This window comes from Rhea pennata (genome assembly GCF_028389875.1).
Source record: "Rhea pennata isolate bPtePen1 chromosome 35 unlocalized genomic scaffold, bPtePen1.pri SUPER_35_unloc_4, whole genome shotgun sequence".
NCBI classification, from domain to species: Eukaryota; Metazoa; Chordata; class Aves; order Rheiformes; family Rheidae; genus Rhea; species Rhea pennata.
This window is the reverse complement of record NW_026907597.1, coordinates 22,732-36,787: the sequence shown is the minus strand read 5'-3', so window position 1 is coordinate 36,787 and position 14,056 is coordinate 22,732. Positions and strand designations below refer to the sequence as shown.

Below are 14,056 nucleotides of genomic sequence, written 5' to 3'. Positions count from 1 at the left end.
GAGGACAGGGGGCCTCTGCAGGACCCTGTGGGGTGCAGGGGGGGGCCCTATAGGGTGTAGGGGGATGTGTAGGGCCACAGGGGGGCTGTGGGGTGTGGAGTGTCCCTCGGGGCCCTATAGGGTTGCAGGGTGCAGAGGGGTCCCTGTAGGGCCGTGGGGGGTCCCCATAGGGCTGCAGGGTGCAGGGGATCCCTATAGGGCCGTGGGGGGTCCCTATAGGGCTGCAGGGTGCAGAGGGGTCCCTGTAGGGCCGTGAGGGGTCCCCATAGGGCTGCAGGGTGCAGGGGATCCCTATAGGGCCGTGGGGGGACCCCATAGGGCTGCAGGGTGCAGGGGATCCCTGTAGGGCTGTGGGGGGTCCCAATAGGGCTGCAGGGTGCAGGGGATCCCTATAGGGCTATGGGGGGGTCCATATAGGGCTGCAGGGTGCAGAGGGGTCCCTGTAGGGCCGTGGGGGGTCCCCATAGGGCTGCAGGGTGCAGGGGATCCCTGTAGGGCTGTGGGGGGTCCCAATAGGGCTGCAGGGTGCAGGGGATCCCTATAGGGCTATGGGGGGGTCCATATAGGGCTGCAGGGTGCAGAGGGGTCCCTGTAGGGCCGTGGGGAGTCCCCATAGGGCTGCAGGGTGCAGGGGATCCCTATAGGGCTGCAGGGTGCTGGGGTACCTATAGGTCTGGGAGTCCCGGGGGGGGGGCAGGGGGTCCCCGGGGGTCCCGGCCGGGCCGAGTGGGGCGGGGGGCGAGGGCGGGGCCGCGGGGCGGGGGCGGGGCCTCGCTGGCGCCCGAGCCCATATAAGGCCAAAAAATGCTGGAGCGCCGGGCTGGGCCGGGGGCGGGGCCGGGGGGCGGGGCCGGGGGCCCGCCGTGGGGAGGGGCGGCGCGGGGCTGCCCGCTCTGCCCCGCCCCTCTCTCCCCCCTCCCCATATTTTTTTGGGAGGGGGCGGCGGGATCCCATCTCCTCTCTCTCCCGAGCACCTCCCGCGGGGGAGGGGGCCCAGGCGACCGGGACGCCTCCCCCGTGCCCCCCTCCTGGGCTCCCTCCTGTCCGCCCCACGCAGCCCTCCGCCTGCGTGCGGCACCGCGTCCCCGACGGTGCCGTGTCCCCGAGCCGCGCTCCGCCGCCGGCATCGTGTCCCCAGCAGTACCGCGGTCCTGCGGCCAGGGCCGTACCCTGTCCCTGGCGATGCCGCGCTCCTGTGCCGTGTCCTCGCGTCAGCCCGCGGCCTCCCTGTGCCCGTGCCGCGTCCCTGGGGGGGAGGGGGGGCTGACGGCGCCCCGTTTCCCTGCCCGCAGACAGCAAAGCCATCGTGGACGGGAACCTGAAGCTGATCCTGGGGCTCATCTGGACGCTGATCCTGCACTACTCCATCTCCATGCCCATGTGGGACGAGGAGGACGAGGAGGAGGCCAAGCGGCAGACGCCCAAGCAGCGCCTGCTGGGCTGGATCCAGAACCGCCTGCCCCAGCTGCCCATCACCAACTTCAGCAAGGACTGGCAGAGCGGCCGGGCCCTGGGCGCCCTGGTCGACAGCTGCGCCCCCGGTGAGCGCGGGGACGGCCCGGGGCTGGCCCTGGGGACGCGGCGGGTGGCCCTGGGGCTGCGTAGGGGCACAGGGGGAGGCCTTGAGAGTGCGTGGGGACGTGCGGGGGGGCCTTAGGGGCGTGTGGGGACACGGGGTGGCTTTGAGGGCGTGTGAGGACACAAGGGGTGGCTTTGCGAGTGCTGGGGACACGTGGGGTGGCCCTGGGGGCATGAGGGTGGCCTTGGGCGCATCTGGGGACGCAGAGGGTGGCCCTAGGAGCACGTGAGGACGTGTGGGGTGGCCCTAGAGGCACGCAGGGTGGCCCTAGTGGTGCGTGGGGACATGTGGGTCTGTCCCTGGGGGGACAAGAAGTGGCCTCAGGGGCGCGCGGCAGCAGCGGCGGGCAGGGGAGCACGCGTGTGTGCGCCGGGAACACGCGTGTGCGCGCCTGACCCCCTGCCACCGCAGGGCTCTGCCCCGACTGGGACTCGTGGGACGCCAACAAGCCCGTGGACAACGCCCGCGAGGCCATGCAGCAGGCCGACGAGTGGCTCGGCATCCCCCAGGTGAGCGGGGCCCCGGCGTCCGGGGCGGGACCCCGGCGTCCAGCGGCGTCCTGACCCCTTCCTTCCCCCCCCCTTCTCCCCACTGTCCCCCCCCAGGTCATCACCCCGGAGGAGATCGTGGACCCCAACGTGGACGAGCACTCGGTCATGACCTACCTGTCGCAGTTCCCCAAGGCCAAGCTCAAGCCGGGGGCCCCCCTGCGCCCCAAGCTCAACCCCAAGAAGGCCCGAGCCTACGGCCCCGGTAAGGAGACGTGGGACCCCCCCCCCCACCTGCCCCATAGCGCTGTGGGGCCCCCCAGTCCCTATAGGAACCCCGTCCTTGGTGTTTCCACGTTTTCTGTCCCTCATAGGGCTGGTCTTTGTTCCCGAAGGATTTGGGGCAGCCCCATATTCCTACAGGGCTGTGGGACTGGCCCCTGTTTGTCAGAGCTCCAGCGGTCCCGGTTCCCTATAGGTGTGGGGCAGCCTCTGTTCCCTATAGGGGCTGGGGGGCGGGATTGGTTCCTCGTTCCCTATAGAGCCGGGAGGAATCTTGGGCTCTAGGGCAGGTCGTCGTCTCCTATGGATGCAGAAGGCTCCTCGCTCTCTGTAGGAGACTACTGCTGCTTCCCTATAGGGCCGTGGGGTCTCTTTGGGGCCGCTAGAGGTTGCGGTTGCCCTGCCAGTTTGTGGGGTTTGCCGTGGGGCCGGGCCAGCCGTGGGGCCGGCCGTGGGGCTGACCGTGGGGCCCCGCAGGCATCGAGCCCACGGGGAACATGGTGAAGCAGCGAGCCGAGTTCACGGTGGAGACCATCAGCGCGGGGCAGGGCGACGTCCTGGTCTACGTGGAGGACCCGGCCGGGCACCGCGAGGAGGTGGGCGCGACGCCGGGGGGCTGGGGAGGGGGCTTGGGGGGGTGCGAGGAGAGGGGTTTGGGGGGGGAGGCTTGGGGGGGTTTGAGGAGAGGGATTTGGGGGGGGGCTTGGGGGGTCTGAGGAGATGGATTGGGGAAGTTTGGGGGGTCTCTGGCACCTGGGGAGAGGGGCTCGGCGGGTTCTGGGTTGGGGGGCTGCGGAGGTGGGTTTTGGGGTCCTTTTGAGGGGGGCTGTGGGTCTCATGGAGGGTGTTAGTGGCTTTTGGGGGGGTCTCACAGCTTGTCCCCCCCTCCCCAGGCTAAAGTGGTGGCCAACAACGACAAGAACCGCACGTTCTCCGTCTCCTACGTCCCCAAGGTCACCGGCGTGCACAAGGTGGGCGTTTTGGGGGGGCTCTGGGGGTCCCCCGCCAAGTTCCGGGGTCCCCAGTTGACGATGGCCTTTTCTGGGGGGGCCCTGGGGAGGTTTGGGGGGACCCCGAAGCTGCTTTGCGCCCCGCCATGGGGCTGTTTTGGGGGCGCTTTGAGCCCCCTCGCGTATTAGCGCGGCTCGTGGGGCCGGTTTCCCGCCACAGGGGCCCTGCGCCGCCCCCCCCCGCTGCTGGGGTGTCCAGGGGTGCCCCCGCGGTGCCGTTTTGGGGTCCCCCGGTGACGTTTCTCCCCCCCCCCCCCCAGGTGACGGTGCTGTTCGCGGGGCAGCACATCGCCAAGAGCCCCTTCGAGGTGCAGGTGGGGCGGGCGGCCGGCGACGCGGGCCGCGTCTCGGCGCAGGGCCCCGGCCTCGAGCCCCTCGGCAACGTGGCCAACAAGAGCACCTACTTCGAGATCTTCACCGCCGGTGCGTGCGTGTGTGTGTCCCCCCCCGACACCCCCCGGGGGGGGGGGGTGGGGAGGGCTTGGGGGGGGTCCTGGGAGGCTTTGGAGGGTCCTGAGTGGTTTGGGGGAGTCCTGAGGTGCTTTGTGGGGGTCCTGGGGGCTGGGAAGGAGCGAGGGGGGCACAAAGGGGGGTTTGAAGGAGCTGGGTTGGGGGGGGGATCCAAAGGGCTTTTTTGTGTGTGTCTGTGTGTGTGTGGGGGGGTCTCGGGGGTCAGGTGAGGTGTCCCCCTCCCCCCACATCACCCCCTTCCCCCCCCCCCCCCTGATGCCGCGCGCAGGTGCTGGCCCCGGCGAGGTGGACGTGGCCATCGTGGACCCCAGCGGGCGCCGGGGCACCGTGGAGCCCACCCTGGAGGCCCGGGGCGACGGCACCTACCGCTGCACCTACCGCCCCACGGCCGAGGGGCCCCACGCCGTGCACGTGGCCTTCGGCGGCGCCCCCATCCCCAAGAGCCCCTTCGCCGTCACCGTGGGGCAGGGTGAGCGCCGGGGGGCAGCTCCGTCCTCCTGCCCCCCAACCTGCGGGCCTTTATCCTACCTTCGCTGTGGGTCTCTGTCCTGCTCCCCCCCCCCCCACATACACTTGGGGGGGGTCTCTGTGTCCCCGAACCTGGGGGTCTCTATTCTCCTGCCCCCAGTCTGGGGGTCTCTGTCTTCCTGCCCTGACTGAGGGGGGGTTTTTTTGCCTCCATAATTTTTTGGGGGGGAAGGAGTCTCATAGCCCCCATTCTGGGGGTCTCTGTGTCCCCCAACTTGGGGGGTCTCTGTTCTCCTGCCCCCAACTTGGGGGGTCTCTGTCCTGTCCCCCCCAACTCAGAGGGGTCTCTGTCCTTTCCACTCTAGGTCTCTGCACTTCTGCCCCCCCCACCTTGGGGGGGTCTCTATGCTTCTGCCCCCCACCTCAGGGGGGGCTCTGTGCTTCCGCCCACCTCTCCCCCGGGACCTCGGGGGGCCTCTGCCCCCCACGCTGGGGTCTCGGGGCTGTCGCTGTGGGGGGGGGTCTCGCCCCCCCCCCGCCCTGCTGCTCCGCTCTGTCTCTCTCCGCCTGTCCTGCTCCTTCTGCCCGTCTGTCCGGGAAGCGCCGCCAGGGTCCTCGCGGGTGACCCGCTGACGGTACGGCGGGGGCGCGGGGTGCTCCCGGACGCCTGGGTCCCTCCCCAACCCCCCTGCCCCACACGCACGCGCTCTGCCGCGGGTGCTGGGGTGCTCCCGGATGCCTGGGTCCCTCCCCCCCCCTTCCTGAGCGCACCTCGGGGGTCCCGCTCGTGCCCTCGTGCCCTCTTCCCACAGCATGTTTCCCAAGGCCGGGGGGGAGGGGGGACACGACTTGGGGGTCCCTCCACGCCCCGGACACCTGGGCCCCTCTCTCTCCCCCACAGCGTCCGCCTCAGGGTGGTGGTGGTGGGGGGGGGGTCCCAGATGCCTGACTCCCTCTTCCCCCCTCTTCCCTGCGGTGTTTGCCCCCATGGCATGGGTTTCGGGGGGGGGGGGAGGGGGGGTCGCTCTCCCCCGCAGCGCCCACCCCAGCGTGGGGTTTGTGGTGGTTGGGGGGGGGGGGGGAGAGGCGGGGGCGGTTCCCGGACGCCTGGGCCCCGTCCTGACCCTCTCGCCGCAGCCTGCAACCCGGCGGCGTGCCGCGCCGTGGGCCGGGGGCTGCAGCCCAAGGGGCTGCGGGTGAAGGAGACGGCCGACTTCAAGGTCTACACCAAGGGCGCCGGCAGCGGCGAGCTCAAAGTCACCGTCAAGGGCCCCAGTGAGTCCTGGGGGGGGGGTTGGGGGGCCCCGGGTGGGGGGTGTTGGGGGGTCCGGGGGGGGTTGGGAGGGCCCAGGGAGGGTTTTGGGGGCCTGGGTGCTGTCCTGAACTTTCTGGGAGGTCCCTGAGGGGTCCCAGGGCTTGTCCCTAGGGGGGTTGGGGGTTCCCTAGGGGGGCTGGGGGTTCTGCAGGCAGTTTTGGGGGGGTGCCGGGGTTTTTTTTGAGGGGGCCCAGGGGATTTGGGCCCCCCCCCCTGACGTGTCTGCGCAGAGGGGATGGAGAGCGTGAAGCAGAAGGACCTCGGGGACGGCGTCTACGGCTTCGAGTATTTCCCCACGACGCCGGGGACCTACACGGTGACGGTGACCTGGGGGGCCAGCACATCCCCCGCAGGTGAGCGCTGCGGGGGGGGCAGCACGGCCCCACACGTGTCGTGTCCCCCCCCCCCCCCCGACATCGGGGCGGTTTTGGGGGGGGGGCCTTTCCCCAGCGCTACGTTGCGGGCGCTGCCCCTGCTGCCAGGCCGTTTCGGGGCGCCGTTTCGGGGCTGGGGGGCCCTTCCTTGACCCCCCCCCTCCTCGTTGTGCCCCCCCCCAGCCCCTTCGAGGTGAAGGTGTCCCCCGAGTGCGGGAGCCAGAAGGTGCGGGCCTGGGGCCCCGGCCTGGAGGGCGGCGTCGTGGGCAAGTCGGCCGACTTCGTGGTGGAGGCCATCGGCGACGACGTCGGCACCCTCGGTGAGGCCCCCCCCCTCGCCCGCCCCCCCCCGGAGCGACTGGGGGCCTCTCCGCCTCCCGGCGGCGTTTTGGGGGGGGGGGGCAGAAGGGGCGGGTGCATCTCGGAGCTTTTGGGGGCCGTTCTGGGTGGCTTTGGGGTCTCCCGGAGGTCTCCCCCTGTCTTTGGGTGCTCTCAGGGCGTCTTGGGGAGGAGCTGCTGTGGGGGTGGGGGCATCAGGGTGTCTCGGGGGGGGGGCTTGGAGGTCTCAAGGGCTGTCTGGGGGTCTCGGGGGGGGGGGGCTTTGGGCGCCTTTCAGAGGTGCTTCGGGGAGGCATTTGGGGTCCTTTCAAAGTGGTTCGGGGCCGGCTCGAGGGAGGGGGGAGGCGCTGAGGGGCCGCTGGGGAGGTTTGGGGGCCCCCGAGGAGCTGTGTGTGGGGGGGAAGTTTGGGGGTACCCCTGACCCCCCCACCTCGGCACCCCACCCCGCTCCCCCCCCAGGCTTCTCGGTGGAGGGCCCGTCGCAGGCGAAGATCGAGTGCGACGACCGGGGCGACGGCTCGTGCGACGTGCGCTACTGGCCGCAGGAGCCCGGCGCCTACGCCGTGCACGTGCTCTGCGACAACGAGGACATCCGCCGCAGCCCCTTCATGGCCGACATCCGCCCCGCGCCCCGCGACTCCTTCCCCGAGAAGGTACCGCGCCCCCTCCCCAAAAGCCACCCTCCCGGACGCCTGGGCCCTCCCCGCTACCCCTCGTCCCTCCCGCAGGTCAAAGCCCAAGGCCCCGGGCTGGAGAAGACCGGGGTGGCCGTGAACAAACCCGCCGAGTTCACCGTGGACGCCAAGAACGGGGGTAAGGGACCCCTCAAGGTGCAAGTGCAGGTGAGTCGGGGTGGGGGGCAGGTTTGGGGGGGGCCGGGAGGGTGCAAGCCTGGTGGGGGGTGGGGTTGGGGGTGTTGGGAGGCAGGGTTGGGGTGGATCTGGGGCGTTCCAGGTTGGTTTTAGAAGGTTCTGGACGGATCGAGGAGCTTACAGAGCTGTTTTGGGTGACGTGAGCCTGGGAGAAGAGGGTGGAGGGCGAAGCCAGGGGGGAAAGGCTGTGGGGGGGGGGTCACAGGGTGGATTTGGGGGTGCTGACCCCCCCCCCAATCCCCAGGACGCGGAGGGCAACCCCGTGGACGTCGCGGTGAAGGACAACGGCAACGGCACCTACAGCTGCTCCTACGTGCCTAAGAAGCCGCTCAAGCACACGGCCATGCTGTCCTGGGGGGGCGTGAACATCCCCCAGAGCCCCTACAGGGTGAGGGGGGCTCCCCCAAAATCCTTCTCGGGGTGGGGGGAGGGAGCAAACACCCTTCACCCCCAACCCGGAGGGCTGGGCTGAGCTCACGGCCATGGGGCGAGACCTGGCTTTAGAGGTGGGGGCCACCCAGATGCCTGGGTCCCTTGGGGGGAGGGGGCAAGGTTTGACCCCGTGCCCCCTCCCTCGCCCCCAAACCCAGGTGAACGTGGGGGCCGGCAGCCACCCCCACAAGGTGAAGGTCTACGGCCCCGGCGTGGCCAAGACGGGGCTCAAGGCCCACGAACCCACTTACTTCACCGTGGACTGCACTGAGGCCGGGCAGGGTGAGCCCCACGGCAGATCTGGGGTGGGGGGGGGAAGTTGGGGGTCTGGGAGGTTTGGGGGTGGGGGGCAGAGGGTGTCTGGTGGGAGCTGGGAGGTTCCCAGGGTGCTGGGGGGTTCTGGGGGGGAAGGAGGAGGCAGGCGCCTGAGGGGCATGAGGGTCTCTGTTGTGGGGGGGGGCACGTGTAGGGGGGCACAGCGTGCCCCCTCCCCCGCCACGCCAGCCCCACTGACGCCGTGGGGCCCGCAGGAGACGTGAGCATCGGCATCAAGTGCGCCCCGGGGGTGGTGGGCCCCGCCGAGGCCGACATCGACTTCGACATCATCCGCAACGACAACGACACCTTCACCGTGCGCTACACCCCGCGCGGCCCCGGCGCCTACACCATCATGGTGCTCTTCGCCAACCAGGTGCGCCGGGGGAGGGGGGCAGGGGCTGTTTTGGGGGGCTCGGGGGGGTGCAGGAGCATCCCCCAGGGCCCTAAGAGATCTGAGGGACGATTTGGGGGAGGGGGGTGCAGAGGAATTGGGGGGGACACAGGAGCATCCCCGGTGGGAGGGATGGAGGAGCGTGGGGTGGTTGTGGGGGGGACATGGGGGTGCGCGGGCTCATTTTTGGGGTGTCCCCCCCCCTCCTCCCCGCAGGCCACCCCCACCAGCCCCATCCGGATCAAGGTCGACCCCTCGCACGACGCCAGCAAGGTGAAGGCGGAGGGACCCGGCCTCAGCCGCTCCGGTGAGCGTTCGGGGGGGGGGGGGGGTGCGGGAAGCTGCCCTCCGCCAGCAGGGATTTGGGGGTGTCCCTGCTCCCCCCCCCTGCTAATCCCCCTCCCACCATCTTCCCCGGCAGGCGTGGAGCTGGGGAAGCCGACCCACTTCACGGTCAACGCCAAGGCGGGGGGCCGGGCCCCCCTGGACGTGCAGGTGACGGGGCCCGGCAAGGGCGACGCCGCGCGGGACCTGGAGGTCATCGACAACCACGACGGCACCCACACCGTCAAGTACACCCCTGTGCAGCAGGTAAGCGGGGTGGGGGGCACCCCGAAAACCCCGCACCACGATGCCCACCCCCCGGGCAAGTAACAGGGTGGGGGGAGCCCCAAACCTGCCCCCCCCCAGCGAAACAGCACATGGCAAACGGGGATGTGGGGGAACCCCGAACCCCTTCCCCGGCGCGACAGGACCTGGTGTCAGGGCACCCTGCAATCCCCCCCCCCCGCCGTGGGTCTCCGACCCCCCCCTACAGCCCCTCTCCCCCCACCCAGGGTAACTTGGGGGTCGCGGTGACCTACGGGGGCGACCACATCCCCAAGAGCCCCTTCACCGTCGGCGTCGCCCCCAGCCTCGACCTGGGCAAGATCAAGATCTCCGGCCTGGACGACAGTATGGCCTCGTTGGGGGTCTGGGGGGAATTTAGGGGGGCTAATGGGGGATCTCTAGGGTGAGGTGGGGGGTAGCAGGGTCTTGGGGGGTGGAGGTTGGGGGGGCTCTGGTATAGGGAGGTGTTGGGGATGACCAGACCCCTTCCCAGTGGAGGTGACGGGCAATTAGGGGCCTTAATTGGGATGGGGGGGACCTTTGCTGGGGGGGTGCATGGGGGAGCTGGCGGCAGATTTGGGGGCCCCCTTTGGGGTAGGAACTTGGGGGGGCATTAGGGGTCTGGGGGTAATTGAGGGGGCCTATTAGGATGAGGGATTGGGGGGCCCTGTAGGAAGAAGGGGCCTGGGTGTGATTTTGAGGGGACACTGGGGGGGACCCTGTTGAGGTGGGGGATCAGAGGGGGCCTGGCGGCAATTTGGGGTAGGGGCTTGGGGGGCAACTGGGGAGATCTCGTTAGGATGGGGGCTTGGGGGGGCTGGGGGCAACTTGGGGGAACTGGGGGGGCAAATGGGGGGTTCCCTCCTCGTAGCGAGGGCAGGGTGGGAGATTTGGGGTGCCTGTTGGCCCTGCTTTGGGGCAGAGGCTTTGGGGATTTGGGGGGAGGGGAAGGGTGCCGGTTTGGGGGGGGGGTGCAGCCGCCCCCCTCCCCCCCCCCCCCGCTCACGGCACCCCCTCCCCGAATGCCCGCAGAGCTGGAGGTGGGGAAGGACCAGGAGTTCACGGTGAAGTCGAAGGGCGCCGGGGGCCAGGGCAAAGTGGGGGCCAAGATCACGGGCCCCTCGCGCAAGCCGGTGCCCTGCAAGGTGGAGCCGGGGCTGAGCGCCGACAACAGCCTGGTGCGCTTCATCCCCCGCGAGGAGGGGCCCTACGAGGTGGAGGTCACCTACGACGGCGTCCCCGTGCCCGGCAGCCCCTTCCCCGTCGAGGCCGTGCCCCCACCGACCCCTCCAAGGTGGGTGCCCCCCCCCCGGTCTCTGCGGCCGCCCCGTTTCGCCCCCACGGCGGGCTCGGCTCTCTCTGGGGCGCCCCGGGCTGGGGGTCCCCAGTAAGGGGGTGCCCCTGGTGCTGGGAGGGGTGCTAGGGGTGTGGGGTCCCCAGTAAGGGGGTGCCCCTGGTGCTGGGAAGGGGTCCCTAAGGGCTTGGGGTGCCCCTGGTGCTCGGGGGGGTGCCTGAGGGCTCAGACTCCCCAGTAAAGGGTATCTCTGGTGTGGGGGGGGGTCCCTGAGGGTTTGGTGTCCCCAGTAACAGGGGTGTCGCTGGTGCTGGGGGTTCCCAGTAAGGAGTTGTTGCTGGTGAGGGGAAGGTCCTGAGAGAAGGGGGAGCCCCAGTAAGGGGGTGTCACTGGTGAGGGGAGGGTCCCCAGAGAAGGGGGGGGCAGCCCCAGTAAGGGGGTGTACCGGTTATAGGGACCTCTCAGGGCTATAGGGGTCCTCGCTACGGGGGTGCCCTGGTGGGGGGAGGCTCCCCGAGGTGGTGGTGGTGGTGGTGGGGGGGGGGGGTGGGGAGGCTCCCCAGCGAGGGCCACGGCCGGACCCCGGGGGGCGCCGCGGCCCCCCCGCCGCCGCGGCCCCCCCGCCTGACGCCCCGCGGCCCTGCCGGCAGGTGCGCGCCTACGGGCCGGGGCTGCAGGGGGGCCTGGCCGGGGCGCCGGCCCCCTTCACCATCGACACCAAGGGCGCCGGCACGGGCGGGCTGGGGCTGACGGTGGAGGGCCCCTGCGAGGCCAAGATCGAGTGCCTGGACAACGGCGACGGCACCTGCTCCGTCTCCTACCTGCCCACCGAGCCCGGCGACTACAACATCAACATCCTCTTCGCCGGCGCCCACGTGCCGGGCTCGCCCTTCCGGGCGCCCGTGCGGGCCCCCTTCGACGCCTCCAAGGTGACGTGCTCGGGGCCCGGGCTGGAAGGCGCCACGGCGGGCCAGCCCGGCCACTTCCGCGTGGACTGCAGCCGGGCCGGCACGGCGGAGCTCACCATCGGCATCGCCTCGGAGGCGGGGGCGCGCGCCGAGGTGCGGGTGGAGGACAACGGCGACGGTACCTACACCATCGCCTACACGCCGCTGAGCCCCGGCGTCTACACCATCACCGTGGAGTACGGCGGGCAGCCCGTGCCCCACTTCCCCAGCAAGGTCCGCGTGGAGCCCGCCGTCGACACGGCCGGCGTGAAGGTCTACGGGCCCGGCGTGGAGGGCAAGGGTGCGTGGGGGCCGGGCGCGGGGCTGGGGCCTGCCGGGGCGGGGGGGGGACACGCACGAGCGTGACCCCCAATCCGCTTTCTCCCCACCACAGGTGTCTTCAGGGAGGCGGTGACGGAGTTTGACGTGGACGCCCGGGCCCTCAGCAAGAGCGGCGGCCCCCACGTGAAGACCCGCGTGTCGAACCCCTCGGGGAACGTCACCGAGACCTTCGTGGAGGACCGCGGGGACGGCACCTACCACGTGGAGTACACGCCCTACGAGGAGGGTGAGGCGCGGGGCCCCTGCCTCCCTCTCCTCTTCCTCGGCGCGTAGTTTGGAGCCTGGGGAGGGGGTGGGGGGGAGGCGGACGCGACGGGCGCTGGCGTGGCCTCGGCCTGACGCCCCATTCCCCCCCCCCCCACCCCCCACCCCCTCGTCGTCCTCCAGGCGTTCACACGGTGGAGGTGAACTACGCCGGCAGCCCCGTGCCCCACAGCCCCTTCCGGGTGCCCGTCACCGAGGGCTGCGACCCGGCCCGCGTCCGCGTCCACGGCCCCGGCATCCAGAGCGGCACCACCAACAAGCCCAACAAGTTCACCGTGGAGACCCGGTGAGCCCCCCCCCCCCGGCGCCCCCCAAAACACCTCTCTGCACCCCCTCGGACACCTGCAAACGGCCCTGTGCCTTAAATCCTTTTTCCTCTATGGCACCCCCCCCCGGTGTCCCTGTGCTCCCCTGCACTGCAAATCCTTCCCCCCCCGTCCCTGAAATCCCCCTTACTCAGCCCCAGCCTGTCCTTACTCCCCCCTAAATGCTCCTTCGCAGCTTAATCCCTCTCCTGCTGCCCCTGAAAACGTCACCGAACCCCAAATCCTCCTTCATTTCCCCCAAATATCCCTTTGTGTCCTGAGCTTCTTTCCTTCTTGCATCTCTCGAATCTCTCTGTGCACTAAACGCTTCTCCCCAACCCCCTGAACCCCCCCCTGCACTGTCAAAGCCCCCCATCCCACCCACGCGCACCCCCATGCCGCTGTCCTTAGGGGCCGGGCAGGTTTGGGGGTGCCCAGCTTGACGCCCTCCCTTCCCTCCCCGCCTTTCCCCAGGGGCGCCGGCACCGGGGGCCTGGGCCTGGCCGTGGAGGGGCCCTCAGAGGCCAAGATGTCGTGCACCGACAACAAGGACGGGAGCTGCTCCGTGGAGTACGTGCCGTACGAGCCGGGCACCTACAGCCTCAACGTCACCTACGGCGGGCACCAGGTCCCCGGTGAGCGCCCGGGCTGGGGAGGGGGTGGTGTTGGAGGAGGGGGGCTGGGGCGGGCGGCGGGTGCTCACGTTTGCTGCCCCCTCCCCGCCAGGGAGCCCCTTCAAAGTGCCGGTGACGGACGTGGTGGACTCGTCCAAGGTGAAGTGCGCTGGGCCGGGGCTGACGCCGGGCGTCGTGCGAGCCAACGTGCCCCAGACCTTCACCGTCGACACCAGCAAGGCCGGCGTCGCCCCCCTGGACGTTAAGGTTCAGGGCCCCAAAGGTCGGTGCGGGGCGGGAGATTTTCGGGGTGCCCTCTTCTGGGAAAGGCTGGGGTGCTGTGGTGTCTTGGGGTGCTCTATGGTGTGCTGTAGGGTCCCAAGGGGAACTTTGAGGTCTTAAGGTGCCATGTGGGATAATACAGGGGGTCTTGGGGTGCTCCTTGGGGTCCTGCAGGCTCTTGGGGTGCCCTGAGGGGTGCTTTAGGCGGTCTTCGGGCACCCTGTGGGGTGCTGTAGGGTCTTAAGGTGCCCTGTAGGGCACTGTAGCAGGTTTCAGGGCGATCTGTGGGATGCTGTAGGGTGTTTTGGCACACCCTCTAAGGCGCTATAGAGTGTTTTGGAGCAACCTGTAAGATACTATAGGGTCTTGGGGTGCTCCGTGGAGTGCTATAGGAGGTCTTAGGGCACCCTGTGGGATGCTGCAGGGTCTCGGGGTGCCCTATGGAGTGTCCTAGGGGATTTTGGGGCACCCCATGGGATGCTATAGGGTTTTTGGGTGCTCCATGGAGTGCTCTAAGGAGTTTCAGGGCACCCTGTGGAATGCTATAGGGTCTCGGGGTGCTCAATGGAATGCTGTAGGGGGTCTTGGGGCACCCCGTGGGATGCTATAGGGTTTTTGGGTGCTCCATGGAGTGTTCTAGGGCGCTTCAGGGCACCCCATGGGATGCTATAGGGTCTCGGGGTGCTCCGTGGAGTGCTCTAGGGAGTCTTGGGGCACCCCGTGGGATGCTATAGGGTTTTTGGGTGCTCCATGGAGTGCTCTAAGGAGTTTCAGGGCACCCTGTGGAATGCTATAGGGTCTCGGGGTGCTCAATGGAATGCTGTAGGGGGTCTTGGGGCACCCCGTGGGATGCTATAGGGTTTTTGGGTGCTCCATGGAGTGTTCTAGGGCGCTTCAGGGCACCCCATGGGATGCTATAGGGTCTCGGGGTGCTCCGTGGAGTGCTCTAGGGAGTCTTGGGGCACCCCGTGGGATGCTATAGGGTTTTTGGGTGCTCCATGGAGTGTTCTAGGGAGTTTCAAGGCACCCTGTGGGATGCTGCAGGGTCTCAGGGTGCCCG

At 69.8% G+C, this 14,056-nt stretch overlaps 1 protein-coding gene across 1 annotated transcript in view; it reads left to right on the top strand.

Moving 5' to 3' along the window:
• The window catches only part of LOC134154140 (filamin-A-like), a 36,486-nt gene that overhangs the window by 5,417 nt on the left and 17,013 nt on the right, over positions 1–14,056 (top strand). Inside the window, 26 exon segments of the mRNA XM_062600834.1 lie at positions 1,293–1,541; positions 1,991–2,088; positions 2,185–2,332; positions 2,827–2,945; positions 3,243–3,320; positions 3,620–3,782; positions 4,099–4,299; positions 5,436–5,573; positions 5,844–5,942; positions 5,945–5,966; positions 6,171–6,307; positions 6,786–6,979; positions 7,055–7,168; positions 7,443–7,586; positions 7,789–7,912; positions 8,161–8,321; positions 8,556–8,646; positions 8,761–8,930; positions 9,176–9,293; positions 9,981–10,228; positions 10,231–10,242; positions 10,893–11,490; positions 11,584–11,757; positions 11,919–12,081; positions 12,575–12,735; positions 12,827–12,997. Coding sequence (XP_062456818.1) covers positions 1,293–1,541; positions 1,991–2,088; positions 2,185–2,332; positions 2,827–2,945; positions 3,243–3,320; positions 3,620–3,782; positions 4,099–4,299; positions 5,436–5,573; positions 5,844–5,942; positions 5,945–5,966; positions 6,171–6,307; positions 6,786–6,979; positions 7,055–7,168; positions 7,443–7,586; positions 7,789–7,912; positions 8,161–8,321; positions 8,556–8,646; positions 8,761–8,930; positions 9,176–9,293; positions 9,981–10,228; positions 10,231–10,242; positions 10,893–11,490; positions 11,584–11,757; positions 11,919–12,081; positions 12,575–12,735; positions 12,827–12,997 — 4,095 coding nt within the window.